This window comes from Heptranchias perlo, unplaced genomic scaffold, assembly GCF_035084215.1.
Source record: "Heptranchias perlo isolate sHepPer1 unplaced genomic scaffold, sHepPer1.hap1 HAP1_SCAFFOLD_483, whole genome shotgun sequence".
NCBI classification, from domain to species: domain Eukaryota; kingdom Metazoa; phylum Chordata; class Chondrichthyes; order Hexanchiformes; family Hexanchidae; genus Heptranchias; species Heptranchias perlo.
The window spans coordinates 148,816-175,541 of record NW_027139498.1 but is presented as its reverse complement, the minus strand read 5'-3'; the positions used below and the strand labels follow the sequence as shown (position 1 = coordinate 175,541).

Here is a 26,726-nt window from a genome sequence, read left to right as displayed (position 1 = left end):
TCCGTCCTCTCTCCCCCTGTCCCGTCCTCTCTCCCCCTGTCCCGTCCTCTCTCCCCCTGTCCCGTCCTCTCTCCCCCTGTCCCGTCCTCTCTCCCCCTGTCCCGTCCTCTCTCCCCCTGTCCCGTCCTCTCTCCCCCTGTCCCGTCCTCTCTCCCCCTGTCCGTCCTCTCTCCCTGTCCCGTCCTCTCTCCCCCTGTCCCGTCCTCTCTCCCCCTGTCCCGTCCTCTCTGTCTTTTTCTCTCTCTCTCTCTCTCTTTTTCTCTGTCACTCTGTCCCCCTCTCTCCTCTGCCTCTTTCCCCCTCTTTTCCCCTCTCTTTCGCTGCTCTCTTTTTCTCTCACTCTCTGTTCCTCTATCTTTCTCTGCCTCTCTCCCCACTCCGTCATTTTCTCTCTATCTCTCTCTGCCTCTCTCTCTGTCTCTCCCCACCCTCTGTTGTTTTCTTCCTCTCTCTCTCTCTCTGCCTCTACCCCCTCTCCCTCTGTCTCTCTCTCTGTCTCTCTGTCCCTCTCTCTCCCTCTGCCTCTTTCCCCCTCTCTCTTTCTCTGTGTGTGTCTCTCTCTCTCCCTCTCTCCCCCGTCTCTCCGTCCTTTTCTCTCTCTCCGTCCTCTCTCTCTCCCTCTGGCTCTCTCCCGCTCTCTCTGTCTTTTTCTCGATCTCTCTCTCCATCATTCTCTCTCTCTCTCTGCCTCTCCCCCTCTCTGTCCTTTTCTCTCTCTCTGTTGTCTCTGAATTTTTCTTGATTGAAAAGTTCTCTGAAATATTTCAGTCTCACTGTTTAAAGTAACAACAATTAAACAGCCCAGAGAGGCTTCTCTCCGTCCTCTCTCTCTCCGTCCCTCTCTCTCTCCGTCCCTCTCTCTCTCCGTCCCTCTCTCTCTCCGTCCCTCTCTCTCTCCGTCCCTCTCTCTCTCCGTCCCTCTCTCTCTCCGTCCCTCTCTCTCTCCGTCCCTCTCTCTCTCGTCCTCTCTCTCTCCGTCCCTCTCTCTCTCCGTCCCTCTCTCTCTCCGTCCCTCTCTCTCTCCGTCCCTCTCTCTCTCCGTCCCTCTCTCTCTCCGTCCCTCTCTCTCTCCGTCCCTCTCTCTCTCCGTCCCTCTCTCTCTCCGTCCCTCTCTCTCTCCGTCCTCTCTCTCTCCGTCCCTCTCTCTCTCCGTCCCTCTCTCTCTCCGTCCCTCTCTCTCTCCGTCCCTCTCTCTCTCCGTCCCTCTCTCTCTCCGTCCCTCTCTCTCTCCGTCCCTCTCTCTCTCCGTCCCTCTCTCTCTCCGTCCCTCTCTCTCTCCGTCCCTCTCTCTCTCCGTCCCTCTCTCTCTCCGTCCCTCTCTCTCTCCGTCCTCTCTCTCTCCGTCCTCTCTCTCTCCGTCCCTCTCTCTCTCCGTCCCTCTCTCTCTCCGTCCCTCTCTCTCTCCGTCCCTCTCTCTCTCCGTCCCTCTCTCTCTCCGTCCCTCTCTCTCTCCGTCCCTCTCTCTCTCCGTCCCTCTCTCTCTCCGTCCCTCTCTCTCTCCGTCCCTCTCTCTCTCCGTCCCTCTCTCTCTCCGTCCCCCTCTCTCTCCGTCCCCCTCTCTCTCCGTCCCCCTCTCTCTCCGTCCCCCTCTCTCTCCGTCCCCCTCTCTCTCCGTCCCCCTCTCTCTCCGTCCCCCTCTCTCTCCGTCCCCCTCTCTCTCCGTCCCCCTCTCTCTCCGTCCCCCTCTCTCTCCGTCCCCCTCTCTCTCCGTCCCCCTCTCTCTCCGTCCCCCTCTCTCTCCGTCCCCCTCTCTCTCCGTCCCCCTCTCTCTCCGTCCCCCTCTCTCTCCGTCCCCCTCTCTCTCCGTCCCCCTCTCTCTCCGTCCCCCTCTCTCTCCGTCCCCCTCTCTCTCCGTCCCCCTCTCTCTCCGTCCCCCTCTCTCTCCGTCCCCCTCTCTCTCCGTCCCCCTCTCTCTCCGTCCCCCTCTCTCTCCGTCCCCCTCTCTCTCCGTCCCCCTCTCTCTCCGTCCCCCTCTCTCTCCGTCCCCCTCTCTCTCCGTCCCCCTCTCTCTCCGTCCCCCTCTCTCTCCGTCCCCCTCTCTCTCCGTCCCCCTCTCTCTCCGTCCCCCTCTCTCTCCGTCCCCCTCTCTCTCCGTCCCCCTCTCTCTCCGTCCCCCTCTCTCTCCGTCCCCCTCTCTCTCGTCCCCCTCTCTCTCCGTCCCCCTCTCTCTCCGTCCCCCTCTCTCTCCGTCCCCCTCTCTCTCCGTCCCCCTCTCTCTCCGTCCCCCTCTCTCTCCGTCCCCCTCTCTCTTCCGTCCCCCTCTCTCTCCGTCCCCCTCTCTCTCCGTCCCCCTCTCTCTCCGTCCCCCTCTCTCTCCGTCCCCCTCTCTCTCCGTCCCCCTCTCTCTCCGTCCCCTCTCTCTCCGTCCCCCTCTCTCTCCGTCCCCCTCTCTCTCCGTCCCCCTCTCTCTCCGTCCCCCTCTCTCTCCGTCCCCCTCTCTCTCCGTCCCCCTCTCTCTCCGTCCCCCTCTCTCTCCGTCCCCCTCTCTCTCCGTCCCCCTCTCTCTCCGTCCCCCTCTCTCTCCGTCCCCCTCTCTCTGTTTTTCTATCTCATTTAAACAGAGAGAGTCTGACCGAACCGATCATTTTCTCTCTCTCTGTCCCTCTTTCTCTCTCTCTCTCTCTCTCTCTCTCCCCCCCTCTCTCTGTCTTTCTATCTCATTTAAACCGATCATTTTCTCTCTCTCTCTCTGTCCCTCACTCTATTCACCTTTCTGCAGCATTTTTATTTATTAAAATGATTTCTATATTAAAACTTCAATTAGAGGCTGGAAACCTGTCAGTTAAATCTCGTTTCTCAACCTTTGGATGATTTGAGTGTTTGAAATGGTGCTGTGCCCTGAGCTCGGAACCTGTTTGCCATCCAGACCCGGGAGGTGAGAATGAGATGGAGTCCCTGCTCCCTCCACAGCTCTTTACAGTAAACACACAGAGAGAATGAAATGGTCAAACACTGTCTGAGAAACAGCAGCCATTCCAGCTCTGCAGCCTTGTGTATTCGGAGCAGATTCCGCCCAACTTTAGTTCTTTAAATGTGGACGCCGGGCAGGGTGGGATGTGACGGAGGTCCCTGGGGTGTTTGGGTCACGAGGGGAGGGGGGAGACAGGCTGAGGGTGGGGGGGATCTCGGTTTGGGGTGAGGGAAGAGGGGGAGACAGGCTGAGGGTGGGGGGACTCGGTTTGGGGTGAGGGAAGAGGGGGAGACAGGCTGAGGGTGGGGGGGACTCGGTTTGGGGTGAGGGAAGAGGGGGAGACAGGCTGAGGGTGGGGGACTCGGTTTGGGGTGAGGGAAGAGGGGGAGACAGGCTGAGGGTGGGGGGGACTCGGTTTGGGGTGAGGGAAGAGGGGGAGACAGGCTGAGGGTGGGGGGACTCGGTTTGGGGTGAGGGAAGAGGGGGAGACAGGCTGAGGGTGGGGGGACTCGGTTTGGGGTGAGGGAAGAGGGGGAGACAGGCTGAGGGTGGGGGGACTCGGTTTGGGGTGAGGAAGAGGGGGAGACAGGCTGAGGGTGGGGGGGACTCGGTTTGGGGTGAGGGAAGAGGGGGAGACAGGCTGAGGGTGGGGGGGACTCGGTTTGGGGTGAGGGAAGAGGGGGAGACAGGCTGAGGGTGGGGGGGACTCGGTTTGGGGTGAGGGAAGAGGGGGAGACAGGCTGAGGGTGGGGGGACTCGGTTTGGGGTGAGGGAAGAGGGGGAGACAGGCTGAGGGTGGGGGGACTCGGTTTGGGGTGAGAGAAGAGGGGGAGACAGGCTGAGGGTGGGGGGACTCGGTTTGGGGTGAGGGAAGAGGGGAGACAGGCTGAGGGTGGAGGGGGGGACTCGGTTTGGGGTGAGGGAAGAGGGGGAGACAGGCTGAGGGTGGGGGGACTCGGTTTGGGGTGAGGGAAGAGGGGGAGACAGGCTGAGGGTGGAGGGGGGGGACTCGGTTTGGGGTGAGGGAAGAGGGGGAGACAGGCTGAGGGTGGGGGGGACTCGGTTTGGGGTGAGGGAAGAGGGGGAGACAGGCTGAGGGTGGGGGGGACTCGGTTTGGGGTGAGGGAAGAGGGGGAGACAGGCTGAGGGTGGGGGGGACTCGGTTTGGGGTGAGGGAAGAGGGGGAGACAGGCTGAGGGTGGGGGGACTCGGTTTGGGGTGAGGGAAGAGGGGGAGACAGGCTGAGGGTGGAGGGGGGGGACTCGGTTTGGGGTGAGGGAAGAGGGGGAGACAGGCTGAGGGTGGGGGGGACTCGGTTTGGGGTGAGGGAAGAGGGGGAGACAGGCTGAGGGTGGGGGGGACTCGGTTTGGGGTGAGGGAAGAGGGGGAGACAGGCTGAGGGTGGGGGGGACTCGGTTTGGGGTGAGGGAAGAGGGGGAGACAGGCTGTGAGGGTTTCAAATCAGTAAAATAGGTCCTTGAAATGTGGCTCATTCCAGCAGACAGGTCTCCTGGTCAAACCAGTCCTGCCCTGGGCTGTCCCTGGATTAACATGAGAACGGACAGGTCCCTGAGGGAGACCCATTGAGATTCAGTCTAATATCTCAAAGGCTGAAGCAGGGAGCTCGCCGGGGGGAGGGGATGGCCGTGAGTCTCGTCCCAAACCCTCCCCAGGGGCGGGGACAATCTCTCAGTCTGCCGGGGTCCTCCAGCCTGTCCTGAGTGTATTTCTCTCTCTGTCTCTCTCCCAACTTTTCTCCCTCTTTCGATTCTCTGGTTTGTAACCGGGATTTGTGTCTCAGTGTTGGTGCTGAGGGATTGTCGGTGTAACTGGGAGAGGGAGTGGGAGGGAGGGAGCTCTGGGCTCTTGCTGTGCCTTTTTAATCCCATGCTTTTGTATTTTAATCAATTCCCTCTCTCTCTCTCCTCAGGAAACTTTTCGATGAAATGCTGCAAGGAGATGATCCAGAAAGAGACATTTTGTGAGAAGGAGGAGGAGGAATCCTGGGCCAAGAATCGTTCTCTCCGCTGGGGACTGACTGACTGAGACCTTCACCGCAGCCTGGACCCGATGGGGGCCACGTGAGTAATGTCTGGGTTACTCTGGGGGATCACTGGGACATTCTGGGGACACTGGAGGATCACTGGGACATTGTACAGGAGCTGATACTGAGACACACACTGACCGTCTGACAGTGCAGCGCTCCCTCAGTACCGAGTGTCTGACAGAATATCACCATCTGTTCGATCCCAAATTCCTCCCTTCGTTCATTGCAAGTGCAACTTTTCAGAAATAACACAAAGTGGATCAAACTATTATTCAGAGGCTGACAATGTGACATATCTCGGGTCTTAATTGAAATTAAAAGCTCTTTCAGGGAGCGTCCTGCAGCACGCAGAGGGCCCAAATGTGAAAACAGCCTCCAAATGTTTTCTGAGTTTGAAGTTTAATTTTTGAAAAGGTCACTGACAACTCAGAAAGAAATAGTGTTAATTCCGAAGCCATTTTGGGCCCCCATGTGAAATTGTATTGTAATGGAACCACACAGACACATGGGGAAGCTCGGGAGCAAACTGATTGGAATTTGAGATTTTAATCCCATATTCATTTGTGGCTCAGCTCAGCTCAATTCAAACCCAATGTCTGGACAAGGGACACGTGTCTCCTGACTGTACAGTCTGTGTGTGTGTGTGTGTGTGTGTGTGTCTCAGTCTCACTGGTCCCATAACATCACTTTAAAGCAGTAAAATTAACCAGAACCTGCTCCAAAGACAAAACAGATCCAGATCTTGAAGGTGTGATGATTTCCTCCTTCTCTCTGCTCTGTTGGTGGGAGGCTCATTTCCAGTCCCAGGTATTTGTCTATTCCCCATGTCTGATGGGTTGGTTCCTGTGAACAGTTTGTCAGAGAGTGTTTCACTGCCTCAGGGTGTTTACAGAGAGAGAGAAGCAGCTCCCATCCTGGTCTGAAAGACCCAGTCAATGAGAGATTTATAAAACAATCCAGCCCAGTGGAGTTAAACCTAGTCCCCCATTAATCCAAACACACCATATTGTGAGCAAAATTCAACATTTCACAGGGCCAGTGAGTCCCAGACACGGATTACCAGACAGGAGTGAATCGTTCCCTTTTACCCACTGTGTGCTGTACACGTACAGTACAGTTGTGGTGGTGGTTGTTGTGGTGGCCCAAACGCAAAGGCCGCCGCTCTGGCATCGCTCTGGGATCCCCGGCTGCACCCTGGCCTCACTCTGGGCTGACTGGGTGCACTCTGGGACCCCGGCATCACTCTGGGGTCACTGGGACATTCTGGGGTCACTGCGGGATCACTGGCGACACTCTGTCGGCCTCTTGCCGCCATGTGACAAGATGGCGGCGGCGGCCATTTTTTCCAAGATTGTGGCCGCGCTTGCCGCCATTTTGCCCAAGATGGCGGCCGTGCTTGCTGCCATTTTTTCCAAGATGGTGGCCGCGCCTGCCACCATTTTGTCCAAGACGGACTCTGCGCTTGCCTCCATTTTGTCCAAGCTGGCTTCATTTATTATATAAATAATTGAAAAGTTTAAAATGTAATATAAATAACTCAATAGTTTAATTCATTAAATAAATAATGAATTGCTTATTTTATTATATCAATAATTAAATTGTTTTCAAGTGTTTAATTTATTATATGAATACTTCAAATGTTTCATTTATTATAAAGAGAATTCAATAGTTTAAATTATTTGATTGATTAATTTATTCTGTAAATAACCAAGAGTTTAATTTATTGTATAAAAAATTCAATAGCTAAATTTATTATGTAAATAGTTCAATTGTTTAATATTTTATAAATAATTCAAGTGTTTAATTTTTATGTAAATTATTGAATTGTTTAATTTATTATATGAATAATTAAATTGATATATTTGATAAATAATTCAGTAGTTTAATTATATAATAATTGAAGTGTATAATTTACGAAATAAATAGCTCCGTTGTTTAATTTATTGTATAAATAATTCAATTTGTGAATTTATTATACAAATAAACAAGTGTTTAATTTATTATATGAAGCATTCAAGTGTATAATTTATTACGTAAATACTTCATTTGTTTAATTTACTATTTAAATAATTCAACTGTTTCATTTATTATCTAAATAATTCAACTGTTTCATTTATTATATAAATAATTCAATAGTTTAATTCATTATATAAATAATCAATTGTTTAATTTCTTACATAACTACGTCAGTTGTTAAATTAAACTATTGAATTATTTTCATAATAAATTAAGTATCCAAATAATTCAATAGTTTAATTTATTATATAATAATGCATGTCTAATTTATTATATAAAAAATCAATTGTTTAATTTATTATATAAATAATCCAAGTGTTAAAATTATTATATAAAGAGGTCGTGTTTAAATTATATAATTAATTCACAGGTTTAACTTATCATACAAAGATTCAAGTGTTTATTTAATCATATTAATATTCCATTATTTAATTTATTGAATGAAGAATTTCAAAACGTTATTTATTATATAAATAATCAAGTGTTTCATTTATTATATAAATAATCAAGTGTTTCATTTATTATATAAATAATCAAGTGTTTCATTTATTATATAAATAATCAAGTGTTTCATTTATATAAATAATCAAGTGTTTCATTTATATAAATAATCGTGTTATTTATTATATAAATAATCAAGTGTTTCATTTATTATATAAATAATCAAGTGTTTCATTTATTATATAAATAATCAAGTGTTTCATTTATTATATAAATAATCAAGTGTTTCATTTATATAAATAATCAAGTGTTTCATTTATATAAATAATCAAGTGTTTCATTTATTATAAATAATCAAGTGTTTCATTTATTATAAATAATTCATTGAATTATTTCTATGATAAATGAAACACTAATTGTTTATGTAATAAATTAAACAATTGATTATTTAATGAATTGAACTATTCAATTATTTATGAAATGAATTGAACGATTGAATTATTTAGAAAATAAATTAAACACTTGAATTATCTGCTTCCAATGTTTTTGTTTTTCGGCCTGATATTAAGGAGCATCAATGGCGGCTGCATCACCCAGCATGCAGCGCGGTTCAGATTGTGCCCTATCTGAATCAATGGAGCCCAGCACGCAGGCGCAGTAGTGACTCAATTCCGGTCAGTGTGTCCTGAGCATGCGCGGCCAGTCGAGGCTGCGGGAGGAGCGCGTTCGGTGCAGGTCAGAGGATCGGAGCAAGAGGCTCAATAAACCCCGGGGCCCGGGTCCGGGCTCAGGCCCAGGCTCAGGCTTCACAAACCCCGAGTGCGGCCCCAGACCCGAATATAAAACAGTGAACATTATCCCCCCCTCACTACCCGCCGGGAAATGAAGGGGAAATGGGGATCGGTCAGGGAGCGTCTGTAAATGAAGGGGAAATGGTGATCGGTCAGGGAGCGTCTGTAAATGAAGGAGAAATGGGGATCGGTCAGGGAGCGTCTGTAAATGAAGGAGAAATGGGGATCGGTCAGGGAGCGTCTGTAAATGAAGGAGAAATGGGGATCGGTCAGGGAGCGTCTGTAAATGAAGGAGAAATGGTGATCGGTCAGGGAGCGTCTGTAAATGAAGGAGAAATGGGGATCGGTCAGGGAGCGTCTGTAAATGAAGGAGAAATGGGGATCGGTCAGGGAGCGTCTGTAAATGATGGAGAAATGGTGATCGGTCAGGGAGGGTCTGTAAATGAAGGAGAAATGGGGATCGGTCAGGGAGCGTCTGTAAATGAAGGAGAAATTGTGATTGGTCAGGGAGCGTCTGTAAATGAAGGAGAAATTGTAATCGGTCGGGGAGCGTCTGTAAATGAAGGAGAAATGTTGATCGGTCAGGGAGCGTCTGTCAATGAAGGAGAAATGGGGATCGGTCAGGGAGCGTCTGTCAATGAAGGAGAAATGGTGATCTCGATATCTTCAGTCATCCAGGGAGCTCCAGCTTTGGATGCTGTTCCTTTCCTCCTCGTGGGAATCTGTCCACTCTGTACCCAAACCCACTCCTCCTTGAAGGCCTCCCACTGTTCAATTACTGTTCTGCCTGACAATTTTTGATTCCAATCCACCTGGACAAGATCCCTTTTTAACTCACTGGAATTAGCCCTCCTCCAGTTAAGAATTTTCACATTTGACTGTCCCCTGTCCTTTTCCATAACTGTTCTAAACCTAATGAGATTATGATCATTGCTGCCCCACTGAAACATGCTCCACCTGCCCCACTTCATTCTCCACACCGAGCCCACTGCTGCTCTCACACTCACTCACTCTCTCACACTCACTCACTCTCTCACACTCACTCACTCTCTCACACTCACTCACTCTCTCACACTCACTCACTCTCTCACACTCACTCACTCTCTCACACTCACTCACTCTCTCACACTCACTCACTCTCTCACCCTTTCACTCATGGTTTCGGGCCACTGAAAGATGATGCGATGGGTTTGGATTTCAGCACAGGGAGGAGGGAGAGTGTGTGGGACGGGGATTTACAGCTTTGAGGAATGAGAGAGGAAATAATGTTCCATAGAAAGTAGAGCTATCTGATCTGAATTTCTATCCTGTAATTACAGTGATAACTTTTATAAACTCCTTTTACAGGGGAGGATTTGCAGAGGGAAACTCAAACCAAAGATCACGTCAAGATCTGACAGAGTCACTCGATTCATCAGGACCTGAATATCATCGGCCTTTGAATGTTGAAGGAGAAATGTTTGTCTGTTCTATCCGTGGGAGAAGATTTCAAACATCAGTGTGAGTGGAAAAGCACCGAGACACACACACCCGAGTGAGAGTGTTCCAGTGCACTGACTGTGGAAAGAGCTTTAACCAGTTACACAGCCTGAAAAAACATCGCACCGTTCACAGCGGGGAGAAACCGTACACGTGTTCTGTGTGTGGACGAGGTTTCAACTGATCGTCCAACCTGGAGAGACACAAGGACACCCGGACCATGGAGAAACCGTGGAAATGTGGGGACTGTGGGAAGGGATTCAATTACCCTTCAGAGCTGGAAACTCATCGACACAGTCACACCGGGGAGAGGCCGTTCACCTGCTCCGTGTGTGGGAAGGGATTCGCTCAGTCATCCACCCTGCTGACACACCAGCGAGTTCACTCTGATGAGAGACCTTTTAAATGTTCTGACTGTGAGATGAGGTTTAAAAGCAAAATTAATCTGCTGATACACCAACGCACTCACACTGGGGAGAGGCCATTCACCTGCTCCGTGTGTGGGAAGGGATTCACTATTTCATCCAGCCTCCAGACACACCAGCGAGTTCACACTGGGGAGAGGCCTTTTAAATGTTCTGACTGTGAGAAAAGGTTTAAATGCAAAAGGAATCTGCTGACACACCAATGTACCCACACTGGGGAGAGGCCGTTCTCCTGCTCCGTGTGTGGGAAGGGATTCACTCAGTCATCCACCCTGCTGACACACCAGCGAGTTCACACTGGGGAGAGCCCGTTCACCTGCTCCGTGTGTGGGAAGGGATTCACTCAGTCATCCGTCCTCCTGACACACCAGCGAGTTCACACAGGGGAGAGGCCGTTCACCTGCTCCACGTGTGGGAACGGATACACTCGGTCATCCAGCCTCCAGACACACCAGCGAGTTCACTCTGATGAGAGATCTTTTAAATGTTCTGACTGTGAGAAGAGGTTTAAAAGCAAAAGTAATCTGCTGACACACCAACGCACTCACACTGGGGAGAGACCGTTCATCTGCTCTGTGTGTGGGAAGGGATTCACTCAGTCATCTGAGCTTCTGACACACCAGCGAGTTCACACTGGGGAGAGGCCTTTTAAATGTTCTGACTGTGAGAAGAGGTTTAAAAGCAAAAGTAATCTGCTGATGCACCAACGCACTCACACTGGGGAGAGACCGTTCATCTGCTCTGTGTGTGGGAAGGGATTCACTCGGTCATCTCACCTCCTGACACACCAGCCAGTTCACACTAATGAGAGACCTTTTAAATGTTCTGACTGTGAGAAGAGGTTTAAAAGCAAAATTGAACTGCTGAAACACCAACGCACCCACACTGGGGAGAGGCCGTTCATCTGCTCTGTGTGTGGGAAGGGATTCACTCGGTCATCTGAGCTTCTGACACACCAGCGAGTTCACACTGGGGAGAGGCCGTTCATCTGCACCGTGTGTAGGAAGAGATTCACTCAGTCATCCAACCTGCTGACACACCAGCGAGTTCACACTGGGGAGAGGCCGTTCACCTGCTCTGTGTGTGGGAAGAGATTCACTCAGTCATCACACGTGCTGAGACACCAGCGAGTTCACGAAATGAGCAGGTCCAACGAGCCGGTCTGTAACACAGGCCAATGACTCAGTGCAGCTCGTTACCCAGTCACTGGGCTCCGTTATAGCCTCTCCTGTCAGTAACACACAAAGAGAAATTGTAAATCTGAAACAGAAAGAGATAATGTATAACACTTCATATCAACCACCAGTTTTTCCCTCTTTCCGGCTTTTAAAACAATCTCACAGTTTGTCAAACCCGAAACAGCCTCTGGGATTTGCTGATTGAGAATTTCCGTGGAAATTGGGACCGTCACGAAGTATCGGAACAAATGTCCCCGCTGAGGTTTCGGGGTTGTTACTGGTTTATTTATATCAGTGAGTGACCAATTTTAAACTAGGTGAGGGTCTAAACCTAAGGTAAGAGCCTGGGATAGACAAGAGATTCTTCAATGTATCAAGTTAAATTACACTGATTCCACCAACACTGGACATCACATCCCTCAAACGTTGTTACCTGTTACTGTATAAAACTGGTGAGGGTGGAAATGGGAAATAACTGCAAAAAACTTCATTGTATCAAAGTTAATTCTGATCATTATTATTATACAAACATTCTACAGCCGGTCCCTTAAAAAGGACCCAATATCAAACCAGTCCCCAGTCCTTGGGCCTGTGCCTATGTTGTGATTTGCACCCGCTTCTGACTGACTTGGTATCAGACGCACTCCCGTCAACAGTAAACGGATGGAGCCGGATCCACAAGAGAAAAATGAGGACCGACCTCCGCGGTTCTCCCAGAGTGCGGGAGGCGGAGTAACAGCAGCAGACAGAGAGATCTCTCTAAACCAGCCGCTGCCGCCGGAGAGAAGCGAGTCCCGTTCCGAGCCGTGTCTGTCAGGCGCCCGCTGACCCTCTCTTCACTGAAGGGGACCGATTCAGCACCAACTCACACACCCACCATTGGATCATTGAATCACCTTCAACACCTGAATTACATCACCACTTAATCCTCTGTACACGAGGAAATACAAACCTTGTCCACGCAACCTGTCCTCATAATGTAACCATTTTAGCCCCGGTATCATTCTGGTCTTTCTGCGCTGCACCTCCTGCAAGGCCAATATATCCTTCCTGAGGTCTGGTGCCCAGGACTGAATGCCGTGCTCTAAATGTGGCCTCAACAGAGTTTATAGAATTGTAACATAAATTCCACCCTTTTGAATTCCAGCTCCCTTGAGATAAAGGCCGACATTCCATTAGCCATTTTAATTATTTTTTGCACCTGTCTGCCAACTCTTCGTGATGTCCCGAAGTATCTCTGCTCACCCACAGTTCCTGGCTTCTCACCATTTTGAAAATACTCTGATTTATCTTGCTTCGGGCCAAAGTGGATGGCCTCACACTTCCCCAGATTGAAACTTTGAACACTCTGGGGCTCTTTTGTATAGAAAAGAGAAGGCTGAGGGTGACCTGATACAGGACTTTAAGATTATGCAAGGGTTTGATCGGTCAGATGTCGATAAGGTGTTTGTACTTTTGGGAGTGGGGACGTCAAAACGTAGGGCCATGAATATAATAGTCATCAATAAATCCAATCTGGCATTCAAGAGAAACATATTTATCCAGAGAGTCGTTAGAATGTGCAGCTCACTCCCACAAGGAGTAGTTAAGGCGAATCGCATGGATGCATTTACGGTGAAGCTGGATAAACACATGGAGGAGAAAGGAATATTCAGGTTTGCTCATCGGGTTAGATGAAGAGGGGTTGGAGGAGGCTCGTCTGCAGTATAGTCTAGTTGGGCCGAATTGCCTGTTTCTGTGATGTACATTCGATGTAATTCTATGTAAGCTCCATCTGACACAGTTTTACCAACTCACTGAATCTATCAATTTCCTTTTATAACTTTATGCTCCCATCCACACTACTCACTGCGCCAAACTTGGTGTCGTCGACAAACCTGGATATACCGCTCTCTGTTCCTTTATCTGCCTCATTTATGCAGATCCCTGGGGGACACCACTAATCAAATCCTGTCAATTTGAGTACATACCTATTAACCATCCTCTCTGTCCCCAACTCCAAATCAACTCCCTCCCCATGTCAATGGGTTGCTTTGAATTCCACATGTTCTCATTTCTGTTAACAGTCTCTGATGTTAAACCTTATCGAATGCCTCTGGAAGTCAATATACACATAACCCCCACAGACACTCCATTATTTACCACATTAGTTACATCTTCAAAAAGGTCAACTAGTTTTGTTAGACTTGACTTACACTTTACAAATCCATGCTGGCTCTCTCTGATCAATTCAGGTTTATCCAAGTGCTCAGTCATTCTTTCCCTAATAACAGATACTGGTAACTTCCCCACAACAGACGTCAGACTAATAGGTCTATAATTTCCTGCTTTATCTCTCCTACCCTTCGTATAAAACGGAATGACATTGGCAATTTTTTCAATCCATGGAACAATTCCTGAATCAAGAGAGTTTTGAACGATCATGACTAAAGCATGTACAATTTCCTCATCTATTCCCCTTCGTCCCCTGGGATGGTAAACATCAGGCCCTGGAGATTTGTCTATCTTAATCTAATTATTTTCTCCAATACCATTATTTTACTTACACTGAATCCCCTTGATTTATTTTCAGTTTTCCTCGTGCCTCTGGTACATTATCCTCATGATTTTCTGTGAGTATTTAGCAAGTCTGCCATTTCTTGAATTTCAATTACAATATCACCCCTATCCATCTTTAAGGGCCCACATTACTCTTCGTCACCCTTCTTTCTCTTAATATACGTGTAAAAACCTTGAAAGTTGTCCTTAATTTCACTCACAAGTTTTTCTCGTTTTCCCTCTTTGCACCTTTTACAATTTTTTTTTCGTTTCAGCACCACAATAAACAACTCTTCACTGTGAAATTTGCTCAATTAGTTCTTCAGTGTCAGAGCGAGAATTGTCCATCCCTAATTTATTTAAAGTAACAAACACAAGCACAAATATTCATTCGTGTATCAAAGCACTGATGGACACAGAAAGATAAACACAGCCTGAAACGCAGTCAGTATCGGGATTCACAGGGAAACTGGCAAGTGAAATAGACAAAGATCAAACAGTCTGAACCCACAACAGAATGTGACGTGTAGCTGATAGATATTCATGAGAGGAGGTGGGAAATGATCCCATGACTTGGCTCTGTGGCTCAGTTGGTTAAAGCACTTGTCCAGGAAACAAGAGGTCCTGGGTTCAAACTCCCAGCGGTGCCTTTGTTTAATTCATGGTGTTCAGTGAATTTTGGAAGGAAAAACGCACAGTATGGTGTTTGTGTTTTGTTCAGGAGCCAACACGGAACTGATCAGGAAGTCTCTTCAAAAATGCCTTTTCATTATACAGACAGCCCTCTCATAGAATGTGTCCGTAACACGTTCTTGTTTCTGGGCTCGTTGAGTTCGGGGTATAATTCTCGATTCGAGGTTCATACCCTGGAGAATCCCTAATTTAACCCTAGACTTTTGATCTTGACGTGCGGTTCAAACTTTGCAAAGAGGAAAAATAAATCCCCAAATCACTCCACCTGAATCGCAAGCACTTTCGGAAGAAGTTCAGTTCAAAGAATCAGGAATTTAAAGGCACCTCAATGACCTGCACTTTCATTGCATTCGACCTTGAAACCGCTCTGGGCTTTCATCTCACTGAAGCAGAGTGTGGCCGCTCTGTATCTGTGAGCATGTCGGTGACGAGGTTAGCTCTGATATTGGTCGCTTTCAATTTTTAAGATCTCGCCAAGCTCAGGGAAAAGAAACCGAGAATCGAATTGTCCCTGTAAGTGATGAATTGAAGGGATTGGTGCTCCAAGCAGATCTGGAAAATTCACAGTGCGGTCGTTCAGGAATTCCAAATCCACCCTCTGGCCACTCGGCGATCATATTAACTGAGCTTTACTCTGGCCCAGTGTCACCGCGCTGAAATCGAGTATTTCTCCGGCACGTTTCTCTTAACTTCACAGTTGCTGCTTTAAGAGTGAAGACCGGCTTGTTGGATTTTCACTCCTGCAAGCTCCAACTCTTGATTTTGTAAAAGTAAACTGACAGTAGACAGCTGTTATATTGGTCACTGCAGCCTCAAGGTTTAGCTCAGTGAATTACTGATTTAGCGGATGATTTTTCCACCTGACTCGGTGGCGCAATCGGTTGGCGCAAAAGTTTGATGATTCGAGTCCTTATTTTATTTTTCCTCAGGATTCATCGTATCAAAATTCCAGGGTTTCAATGTGTGTTTTGTCTGCAAGAAAATGTACCGTGATCATTGCCGGCTGAGCAGGGCTGATATTCCACCATTTACCCTGCGGTCGGAAATCAGGCACATGAATCATATAAAGGAATGGAACATTGGCTTCACGGAAATCACAATTCATCTTGAGACAAGCCCCCAAAAGGCCCGAAGGGAGGTCACACTCGCAGTAGGAGAGCTGGTTCACTGTGACAGAGAGATTACTGTAGTGAGTGAGACCAGACTGTTTCTATTTTCAGAGAATAAATGTCACACCCTTTATTTTGGAAAAGCAAAACGGTGGGGATTTTTGTCATAGCCCGATGCCTTTCGTGTTGGATCAGATGTTCCCCGTTGCGTTACTTTCATCTTCATCGGAGAACCGGTTCGGGCGTTCCTGTGATAAACGGCGACAATTGCCTGTTAATGTTAAATTTAACAACGGCTGCACTGAGCTTTTAATCGCACTCTTAAGATCCAGTCTGTAAAATGATGAAATTTCATCACATGCAAAGCACAAAAATCTTATTAAAGTTTTGTCTGTCTGTCTCTCGGTAACCATGTCGGCATCTCCTTCAGTCTGAAACAGAACGTTATTGGTTGATTAATGGTGATTAAAACAGTCATTCAACTACGAACAGGGTTTAATTAGCTTCATGTAATTATTTATTAAGTTCATAACTCTTGTTAAAGTTAATTCTCTGACTGGGAATGGAACCACGCGGTGATGGGAGCACTGAATTTTAACCACCAGTCCATCGGGGAGCTCCCAGGATTGAGCACGAGATAAAGTGGAACTGATAACATTTATTTTTCTTTCACTCTTCCGTGATTCATTCAGCTCTGTGTTTATTCTCAGGCCTCTTATCTCTCCCTTCTTTTCAGCTTCTGACTGCGGATATTCCTCTGGTCAAATATGAATAATATAGAATATCTCACAGCCCCGCTATATTTGCTCTTTCTCTGTACAGTTTTGTACAAAATCAAACTGTAGGCAGATACCGACAGTGTCGCTCCCTCACTCCCCACAGGAGCAGCAGGAGATGACACTTTAAACTGCCAGTTGCTTCAAACGATGCCCAATAGACCTGTGTTGCCTTGCAGTTTTCCCAGCAGCTGCATTGATTCGATGCGTGAATTTTGGAAATGGAAACATGTCCATCAGCAGCTTGTGGGAGTATTTTCCCTCACTTTCCATTCCATGTCCATGCCGACTTGCACTTGGTGCTGTCATTGCCTGAACATCACCTTCTGTCCCGATAGTAGTTCGAACAGAAAATGCCATTTTGTGCGAGCAGCTTGTCTGACACGAAAATGACCTGAATTACAAAGGGGCGAGTGGGAAAGGCCGCGTTGGTCTGCTTGTTCACAGCAAAGAATTTTCAGCGTTACCTTGTGGTCCAGTGTTTAGGATTCGGAGCTTTCATCACCACGGCAACGGTTCGATTGGTGTCTGTCTCAACATCTGCATATTATCCACTCTACCATAAGTGGACTGGACTCAAATTGCTGATGTTTCACTGTGAGGGTGAAGAGACATAAATGTGTGGACATTAGTTACGAATTCATCAGCTGGGTTGCACCTTTGCTTCTCCCCCCGTCTCAGTCTTTCCATCTTTACCCTTCACTGCCGGTGTTCCAGGTTCGATCATCCGTGGCCGTTCAACGAAGCCTGAGAAGTCCATGAGGGAAAAACACAGAGAGACAGAGACAGAGACAAGGTGGGATCAAAGTATAGGAAGAAATAGGATCAATGTCAAGTTCTGCGAACGGGCAGAATTTAAGATGGAGCTTGGGAGAGATTCCTTCACGTGTCTTGCAATTTTGCAAGAGACCATTGGGCTCCGAATTAAAAGCATAAGCCGCGCTGGAGAGTCTCTCTGAGAGAGGGAATGCGGTTCGTCAACTCCAGTTCACATTTATTTGAGCAGTAAACATAACTTTTAGCAATAGTGCTGTAAGCAGGATTCGAACCTATGCAGGAAAATCCCATTCGAATTTTAAGTCCAACGCCTTCACCACTCGGCCATCGCAGCCACAGTTATTTATGTTGCACGGCTGTAAATCAGAATGCGTAGGTTTATCACAAGCGATCTGTGATACAATGTTCTCTCCGACAGGTTTCCAACTCGACACTTGGAGCTTGATAACGTGCGGGCATTGCTGTTTCAGTGAGTGAATCCTCGTCTGCAACGTGGTGAGGTCGGGCTTCGATTCCCGCTCAATTCAGGATTATTATCATTCTCCATTCATAAGATCGCGTGAATTGGGATCTATTTGCACTCAGCTTCAATCTGCTCACCGTTCTGAAATATTTTCCTTTCTCCACATGTGTTGCGTCGAGGCTGGGTCGGAAAATCACTTTGCGAGTCCAACGCCTTAATCATTGGGTCATCGCAGCTGCAAACGATAAATCAGAATGCGGAAGGTTATCACAGGAGATCTGTGAGACTGTATGTTCTTGCAGACGGGTTTCCAGCTGGACTCATGCAGCCAACACCTGTGCGGGCATTGCTGTTTCTGGGGTAAAATTCTCGCCTGCCAAGCAGGATGTTCGCGTTCCTTTACCGCCCAATGGAGCAGCATTTTCATTCTCCATTCATGAGGTCACGTGAATTGGGATACATTTACATTCAGCTTCAATCTGAACACCATCGTGAGACATTTTCCTTTCTCCGTGTGTGTTGTGGTCAGAACCTCTGCATTCTGTCCTCCATACACTGAAATTAAGTCAATCCTGCCGACTACACCGCTGACAAGACGTGAGAAGCCAATTAGTGATTTTACACTAAAAATGGTAACACCGCAGGGCTCGTTCGCGTTCTCTCACATGTCAATCAGCAAATACCCAAGTCGAGAATCATACCCCAAGATCAACAAGCCACTAATAATAAAGGGGTGCCACCCACAGCCGATCGGCCATCATTCTGTCCATCCAATCACGTTTTCTATTCCGATGTAGAGGAATGTCCAGTTCTATTCTAAATATTTCATATCAACAATATTAGCTTCTCTTTACCACATTCGTTTATTTACGTGCGACTTGTATTATCAAGTGAGACTTTGCAGAATTAATTGCTCTAAAGCTACATTGTTGTCTGTCTCGTCATCCGCAGATTATCCGCTCTACCACAAGTATCACAGTGACTACACTTCAGACGTCTTGTGGTCGTGAAAAGCGCTTTATAAATTCAAGACTTTCTTCTTATACTGGGATAAAATTACTGATGTTTTCACTGTGAGGACGAAGAGTCATGAATGTGTAGACATTAGTTACGAATTCATCTTCTGGATTGGTCCTTTACTTTTCCTACCGTCTCAGTCTTTCTATCTTTACCCTTCTCTGCTCCTGTCGCTGGTTCGATCAGCCTGAGCCGTTCAAGGAAGCCGGAGGAGTCCATCAGGGGAAAACACAGAGAGAGACAGAGACATAGAGATAAAAGTATAGAAAAAATAACCTAAATATCAAGTGAGCAGAATTTATGATGGAGCTTGGGAGAGATAAAATCATAGAATCGTTTTAGCACAGAAGGAGGCCATTTGGCCCATCGAGCCTGTGCCATCTCTTTGTAAGGACAATCCAGTTAGTCCCATTCCCCCGTTCTTTCCCCGTAGACCCGCAAGTATTTTCCCTTCAAATATTTTTGAAAGCCACGATGGAATCTGCTTCCATCCCCCTTTCTGGAAGCGCATTCCAGATTATAACTACTCGCTAAGTAACAATCGTTTTCCTCATATCGCCTTTGGTTCTTTTGTCAACCACCGTAAATCTGTGTCCTCTGATTCTCGACTCTTCCGCCAATCGGAACAGTTTCTCTTTATTTACTTTATCTAAACATGTCATGATTTTGAAAACTTCTATCAAATCTCCACTCAACCTTCTCTGCTGTAAGGAGAACAACCCCAGCTTCTCCAGTCTCTCCGTACCCAAATTGTGGAATATTGTGACGTTTCCGTCACGCATCTTGAAATTTTGCAAGAGACCATTGGGCTCCCAATTAAAAGGCTCTGCCGCGGTGGAGAATCTCTCTGAGGGAAGGAAAGGCGGCCCGTTATCTCCAGTTCATATTTATTTGAGCATTGAACAAAACTTTAAACAATAGCGCCGTGAACTTTCACCGGAACACCCCGTTGGGTTTTATATCTCACGCCTGAACCACTCGGACACGGCAGCTGCGAGCGCCTCTAATGCACGGCTGTAAATCAGAATGCGCAGGGTATTCAGAGGAGATTTGTGAGACTTTATGTTCTTTCCGACAGGTTTCCAAGTGGACACATGCAGCCGCTACCGTGCGGACGTTCCTGTTTCGCTGGTAGAATTCCCCAGGTACAGCTCACACACAGGATCAGGAATCCCACTCCTGACAGATTCACTTCTTTAAACCTTGTTTAGATTCAGTGAATTAGGATTTAATTTAATCCTCATCTGCACTCCGCTGTTGATGAATCTCATTCCCGCTACTCCCATTAATAATACCTTTTGCTGCTAAATTCTGCTTAATACAAATTGTCCAGGAATTATAGAATTTCTCCTGGGGACTGGGGAACTGACTTGGGTTTGGCTCAACCCTCAAATCCACAAATTTTTATCACTGCTACTGCACAGGATTAAAGGAAAGGACCGATCCAGAGATAATCAATAAAGATCAGTAATAGACACCGTCGTTGCGCATGTGATCTCAATCCTCATATTCGAATGACGCACCCATGTGCACTTTAACCTTTTTGTGTTAGGTGTTGAAATGGTGAGATGAAACGGAACGGGCAGATAGGCTGCTGGACGGGAGATACAGTTCAAAATACAGCAATGTAAACGGGAGGAGAGCAGTGAAAGGAAGTACAGACTGAATGAGAGTGGAGGTTTGGAAGGGCGCAGATACTCACATCTTTAAAATTCATCCTATTACAGTGTGAGATCTGTTAGTAATTGGGGGCCAACAAAAAATAATCGACAAGATCACTCCCCGTGAATCTCAATCAGTGCCGTTCGCGGTATTGATGAGGACGGGGCAGGTTATATGAGGTCAGTTATCTGCATTGTTGGCGCCACAACCACGGTGCATAAGAACATAAGAACATAAGAAATTGGAGCAGGAGTAGGCCAATCGGCCCCTCGAGCCTGCTCCGCCATTCAATAAGATCATGGCTGATCTGATCCCAACCACAAATCTAAAGAACACAAGAAGTCGGAGCAGGACCCGGCCACATAGCCCCTGGGCCCTCTCCGCCACCCACAGGGCATTGACCGATCCGAACTCAGCTTCATGTCCAATTTCCTGCCCGCTCCCCATAACCCCTAATTCCCTTTACTTCTAGGAAACTGTCTATTTCTGTTTTAAATTTATCTAATGATGTGGCTTCCACAGCTTCCTGGGGCAGCAAATTCCACAGACCTACCACCCTCTGAGTGAAGAAGTTTCTCCTCATCTCAGTTTTGAAAGAGCAGCCCCTTATTCTAAGATTATGCCCCCTAGTTCTAGTTTCACCCATAAAATCCGGGTCACGGTACCGCTTGGTTTACTCTCCGCGACACAGGCTAATAGAACGCTGCAAGAAATCAATATTTACCACATGAAAGAAAGATGTTTTGTGGATGGTGAAAGCCCGCTTACTCTTTCACATCCGAGCACTCTCATGTGTCTCTGGATGATCCAAAATTCAGACCCGCCGCTTCTTCCAGCTTTTTCTTCCTTCCACAATCATGATCCATTTCACTGAGACTTTACTGCGGCCTTACCTACTCTAACATTCACTCTCACATTCTTACGCCTTTAAGTTTGCTGTACATCGACCGCTGTTCCTCAGGGGCACATGTCCCGTTCGCACCAATGTTCATTTGTGCCTTAAAACCAGTCGATACATTTCAATCTGTGTGACTGTTCCAGAAACAAGCACTGAGAAAGCAGGACTGGCATTCGGAAGGACAGCGGTAGACTTTACCGTGAAATTTCTATGGGGTATCTTGTGACACGGGGGATGTTAACTGAAGAACTGGGTTTTGTTTTCATGGTCGTTGGCGCTTTTCCCCGAGTAGTTGATGTGCGGGAGAGACGGGCGGCGCGACATAGCTGCGAATGACGGCTGAAAGGTGCACTTTTAGCAATCTGGGCGGTGCAGTCAGGTCGGAAATATTCCGCTTGATCTTAATAGGTCTGTGGAAATGTCCGATTGAAAAGGAATGAGGAGAAATGAAAAGAGCGGCAGTGGTGAAAAGCTGTCGATTACAGGAGGTTGGCCGTGAGCGAAAGGTCCTTTGAAAGCCCGGCGCGGAGGGGATTTTGTTTGTAAACGGCAAACTTTAAAGCGCGTGGGGAAAGTGAAGTGTGAGCTTTGTCTTTGGGTCAAATTGGGAGTTTTCAGGAAAACAGCCATTGTGAAATCACAAAAATAAAAACAGAAAATGCTGAAAACACTCAGCAGGTCAGGCAGCTCCTGTGGAGAAAGAACCAGAGGGAATGTTTCAGCTCTCTGACCGTTTTCATCATAATTGAATAAGTTGCCGAATGGGAGCTGAGACGCCGAAAGGGCTGGTTTTATGCTATGTGTTTTACAGGTATGTTGGTTCGAATCCCACCGTCGCCAGAATTTGTAGCGTTGTTCATTTTGGCCTCTTCACCAAAAATCCTTCTTTCCTAATAAGTACTTTTTCGCATTGCTGACTTACACCTATTTGATCAAATCAACAAAGTCTTGATTGCCACCCAAACTGTTTCTTGCACGGAGGTGTTGGGAGTGTAAGGTGTGATCTCGGTGAAGTTTCAACCAAAGTGCACAATGGCGCCCTGGTAAACCGAATATCTCTTATGGCCAGCAGAAGATAAAAGATATGTACCATAATTATGAATTTCTTCCTTGCATCACACTAGGATTTATTATCAGGGACTGTACATCAGCAGGCCGATTTACGTCACGCTCCGGTCGCTTTGCATCGCCTTCTGCACCTTTTGGATCGGTTCACTAATTGGGAATCGGATTTAACTGCTGTGGTTCGGCACACGGTCCCACACTGCTGAACTCCCAGCCCCTTCCATCAACACTCGCTTTCTTTCACACACCGACTGGATTTCAACATGTTGCTGTTCCACCTGAAATTCATCAACGAACTCTCCGCCAAAATATCGAGTGAATCGTTCTGCTTGGTATCCTGGCAATTCCCCGCACTCGCCATGACAGACTTTGGTTCTTCGAACATCGCTGCATCCAATGGCAAAAGCTGTTCTTCCACCGAAGTTGAGTTACAGCAGCTGACTGGACATTTTCAACATTCTCGATTTGGGTACATGGGAAGGTCATATTGTCCGGTCAGACTTCCTTCTCCTCAGAGTCCAGGGCTTTACATTGAGAAAGAAGAAAATAAAAGCTCTGACCCAGCTCTGACCAAAGGTCATCGACCTGAAACGTTAACTCTGTTTCTCTTACCACGTATTCTGCCTGATCTTCTGAGGATTTCCAGCATTTTCTGTTTTTTTTTCCGATTTCCAAAATCGGCAGTATTTTCAATTTGAATGAAAGGACATTCGCCATTTTGGAGATGTGACGAGGTGGCCGAGAGGTAAAGGCGATGGATTACTAATCCATTGTGCTCTGCAAGCTTGGGTTCGAAACCCATGCTTGTTGTTACTGCTTTGAAATCTGGTTTCTTTCGCTCAGTTTTTCCAGAAGTTCTGCTTTTAAGTCCCATCCTTCTCGTTGCGGCAGAGGGAAGTTTTTGCATTGTTTGTTGAAATCAGCAACAGTTCCTTCCACGAGGTGTTGGGATTGTGAGGTCGCGAAGTATCAAAGTCTGCAGTGGTGTCCTGGGAAAAACAGAAAATCTTATAGTCAACGTCAGAGGAACTTGTGTACCATAATTATGATTGATGTCCCGGGTCATTCCGTGCCTGTGTCTGTTTAAAAGGGATGTGCTGTAAGTCCCGGATCATTCCGTATCTGTGTCTGTTTAAAAGGGATGTGCTGTCAGTCCCGGATCATTCTGTGTCTGTGTCTGTTTAAAAGGGATGTGCTGTAAGTCCCGGATCATTCTGTGTCTGTGTCTGTTTAAAAGGGATGTGCTGTCAGTCCCGGATCATTCCGTGTCTGTGTCTGTTTAAAAGGGATGTGCTGTCAGTCCCGGATCATTCTGTGTCTGTGTCTGTTTAAAAGGGATGTGCTGTCAGTCCCGGATCATTCCGTGTCTGTGTCGGTTTAACAGGGATGTGCTGTCAGTCCCGGATCATTCCGTGTCTGTGTCTGTTTAAAAGGGATGTGCTGTCAGTCCCGGATCATTCCGTGTCTGTGTCTGTTTAAAAGGGATGTGCTGTAAGTCCCGGATCATTCCGTGTCTGTGTCGGTTTAAAAGGGATGTGCTGTCAGTCCCGGATTATTCCGTGTCCGTGTCACCCGATTTTCTTGATACCTTTTTCCTTCTGAACTGAAATGACGATCCTCTCTCTAGAAGAAGGCTCACCGCCTGCTTCGGGCATGGTCGGAAAAATAACAAAAACTGATGAGACCAAGTTCATTCTGCTGGTCTTCCATTCCAATCTCCGCACTCTATCCCCCATTCAGTCCCACCCCCGCCTGGACATTATAATCTGCGATATTCAGAAGGGAATGGAGAAGCCGAATATCACAGTTATAATTTTCTTGGTTCCTCATCACTGAATAGCATCAATTGCAATGATTCAGAAGGTAATCAGAGAATCAGAGAATCTAACAGCACAGAAGGAGACCATTCGGCCGTGGTACCTGTGCCGGCTCTTTCAAAGACCTGTCCAATTAGACCCACACCCTTATTTTTCCCTGCAAATTAGTCCTCTTCAAGCACATGTCCAATTGCCTTTTGAATGATCCAATGGAATCTGCATCCAACCACCTTTCAGGAAGTGCGTTCCAGATCTTAACAGTCACTCTGTGTGAAATAAATTCTCCTCAATTCCCCTGGAGTACTTTTGCAAATATTTTAAATCTATGACCTCTGGTTACCGACCCACTTGCCAGAGGAAACAGTTTCTCCCTATTTGTACTTTCAAACCCCGCATTATTTTGAATACCTCTATTAGGTCTCCCCTTAACCTTCTCTGCTGTAAAGAGAATAATCCCAGCTTCACCAATCTTTCGACATAACTGAATTCCCTCATCCATGGAATCATCCAGGTCAACCTGCTCTGAATCCTCTTCAATGACTTTTCATCCTTCCTAACGTGTGGTGCCCAGAACTGTACAATATACTCCAGCTGAGGCTTAACCACTCCATGTCAGTATAATGATCTATGTACATGGATCCCGAAGTCCCTTTGGAACTCCACAGTTTCGAGCTTTTCACCATTTAGAAAGTATTCTGATCTACACTTTTTAGGTCCAAAGTGGATGACCTCACGCTTGCCTAAATTGAAATCCATTTGCCAGTTTTTCCCATTCATTTATTATATTAATATCTATCTGTAATGTTATGCTTCCATCGACACTGCTCACAATGCTGCCCATCATGGTGCCATCAGCAAACTTGGATATGTGGCTCTCTATCCCGTCATCTGATATCAATGAGACCGTCTGAACTGGGGTAAATTCACATTCAGCTTCAATCTCCACGTCATCTTGAGACATTTTATTTACTTCCCGTGTGTTGCGCTTTGGAAGATTCAGCACTCAGTCCTTTGGAGCTGAAACGTGCTCTGGATATAATTCATTTCGACCAACACCAACACCAAAAATACGTCGAAGCCAATAAAAGCAAAGCTACGCCCCCCAGGGCTCGTCCGGGAGTTGAACCCGGGACCTCTCGCATATTATTCAATGAAATCCCCTAAGCGAGAATCATACCCCTAGACCAACGAGCCGCTGCGATTTAACTTCGGCAGCCAGTGTGAAAGTTCGCTACCTCCCACTGCCGATCGGCCATCCTTTCAGACCTCTTCTGTCCATTCAATCTCGTTTTCTATTCCGGTGAACAGCAATATCAAATTGTACACTGACTATTTCCAATCAGCAATATTAATCTCCCTTTACCAAATTGGTTTCGACTCTACGACTTGAATTATCAAGTAAGACGTTTCAGAATTAGTGGCTCTGAAACTACATTGCTTGGGAGGATACTGGGAGGAGTTGATCAACAGAGGGACCTTTGGATTTCATGTCCACAGATCCCTGAAAATAGCAGGACAGGTAGATAAGGTGGTTAAGAAGTCATACAGGAACCTGTACTTTGTTAGCCGCGGCATAGAATGTAAAAGCAGGGAGGGTATGCTAGAACTGTATAAAACTCTAGTTAGGCGTACAGTTCTGGTCACCGCATTACAGGAAGGATGTGATTGCGCTGGAGAGAGTACAGAGGAGATTTACGACGATGTTGCCAGTACTGGGGAATTTTAGTTATGAGAATAGACTGGATAGGCTGGAGTTGTTTTCTTTGGAACCGAGGAGGCTGAGGGGAGATTTAATTGAGGTGTATAAAATTATGACGGGCCCAGATAGAGTGGATCGGAAGGACCAATTTCGGTTAGCAGATAGATCAATAATCAGGGGGCATAGATTTAAGGCAATTGGTAGAAGGATTAGAGAGGAGCGGAGGAGAATTTTTTTTCACTCAGAGGGTGGTGGTGGTCTGGAACTCTCTGCCTGAAAGGATGGGAGAGGCAGAAACCCTCATCGCATTTAAAAAGCACTTGAATATGCAATTGAAGAGCCGTAACCTCCAAGAGTCCGGCCCAAAAGCGAGAAAGTGGGAAGAGGCGAGATGTCTGTTGCAGGTTAGATCAGGCTTCGCTGTTCAAGGAAGCCTGAAACGTCCATGAGGGAAAACACGGAGAGGCAAGAGACAGAGACAGGGAGAGATAGAGAGATGAATGCAAAGAAAATAAAGATTATAAATGTCAGGTTTTGCAAAAGAGCAGAAATTAAGTTACGGATTGGGAGAGATTCCTTCTCGGGTCTTCAAATCCAGCATGGGAAGATTGGACTCCCAATTAAAAGCAGCTGCCACGGTGAAGTATCTCTCATTCTGGGAGAGAGGGAAATGCTGTCAATTAACTCCAGTTAATCGATTTGATCATTGAAGAGATCTTTAAACAGTAGCTCTGCGAGCAGACTTCAAACCGACGTTGAAAACCGATAGGAATTTTGAGACCAACGGTTTAACCACTCAGCCATCCCAGCTGTAAACGGCATGTTCGTTCAGACTGGTTTCCAAATGGACACATGCTGCTACTCCCCATCCGAGCATTGGTTGTTCAGGGGTGGAGTTCTCACCTGCCACGCAGGAGACCCGGG

General features: G+C 46.9%; 1 protein-coding gene and 3 non-coding genes across 5 annotated transcripts; 2 read left to right on the top strand and 2 right to left on the bottom strand.

Annotated features, from left to right (window-relative positions):
- The first annotated feature begins 4,782 nt into the window (after window positions 1-4,782).
- Window positions 4,783-16,117, top strand: LOC137313789 (zinc finger protein 84-like). 2 transcript variants are annotated; one of them, XR_010961057.1, is made up of 3 exons: window positions 4,783-4,992; window positions 9,554-12,943; window positions 15,449-16,117. XR_010961057.1 is itself a non-coding variant. In XM_067979583.1 (2 exons), exon 2 carries the CDS (start codon window positions 9,906-9,908, stop codon window positions 11,289-11,291), a length of 1,386 nt encoding a protein of 461 aa, XP_067835684.1. In that variant the 5' UTR covers window positions 4,783-4,992; window positions 9,554-9,905; the 3' UTR covers window positions 11,292-16,117. The 2 variants fall into 2 exon arrangements, 1 of the variants encoding a protein (XP_067835684.1); XM_067979583.1 differs by having other exon boundaries at window positions 9,554-16,117.
- Window positions 14,402-14,476, top strand: trnap-agg (transfer RNA proline (anticodon AGG)). Its single transcript has one exon. It is a non-coding gene; the product is annotated as a tRNA-Pro (tRNA).
- A 1,315-nt stretch (window positions 16,118-17,432) lies between the features above and the next one.
- trnal-uaa (transfer RNA leucine (anticodon UAA)) lies at window positions 17,433-17,515 on the bottom strand. Its single transcript has one exon. It is a non-coding gene; the product is annotated as a tRNA-Leu (tRNA).
- Window positions 17,516-25,208: 7,693 nt separating this feature from the next.
- On the bottom strand, window positions 25,209-25,297 carry trnap-agg (transfer RNA proline (anticodon AGG)). Its single transcript is given in 2 exon segments — window positions 25,209-25,244; window positions 25,262-25,297. It is a non-coding gene; the product is annotated as a tRNA-Pro (tRNA).
- Between the last annotated feature and the right edge of the window lie 1,429 nt (window positions 25,298-26,726).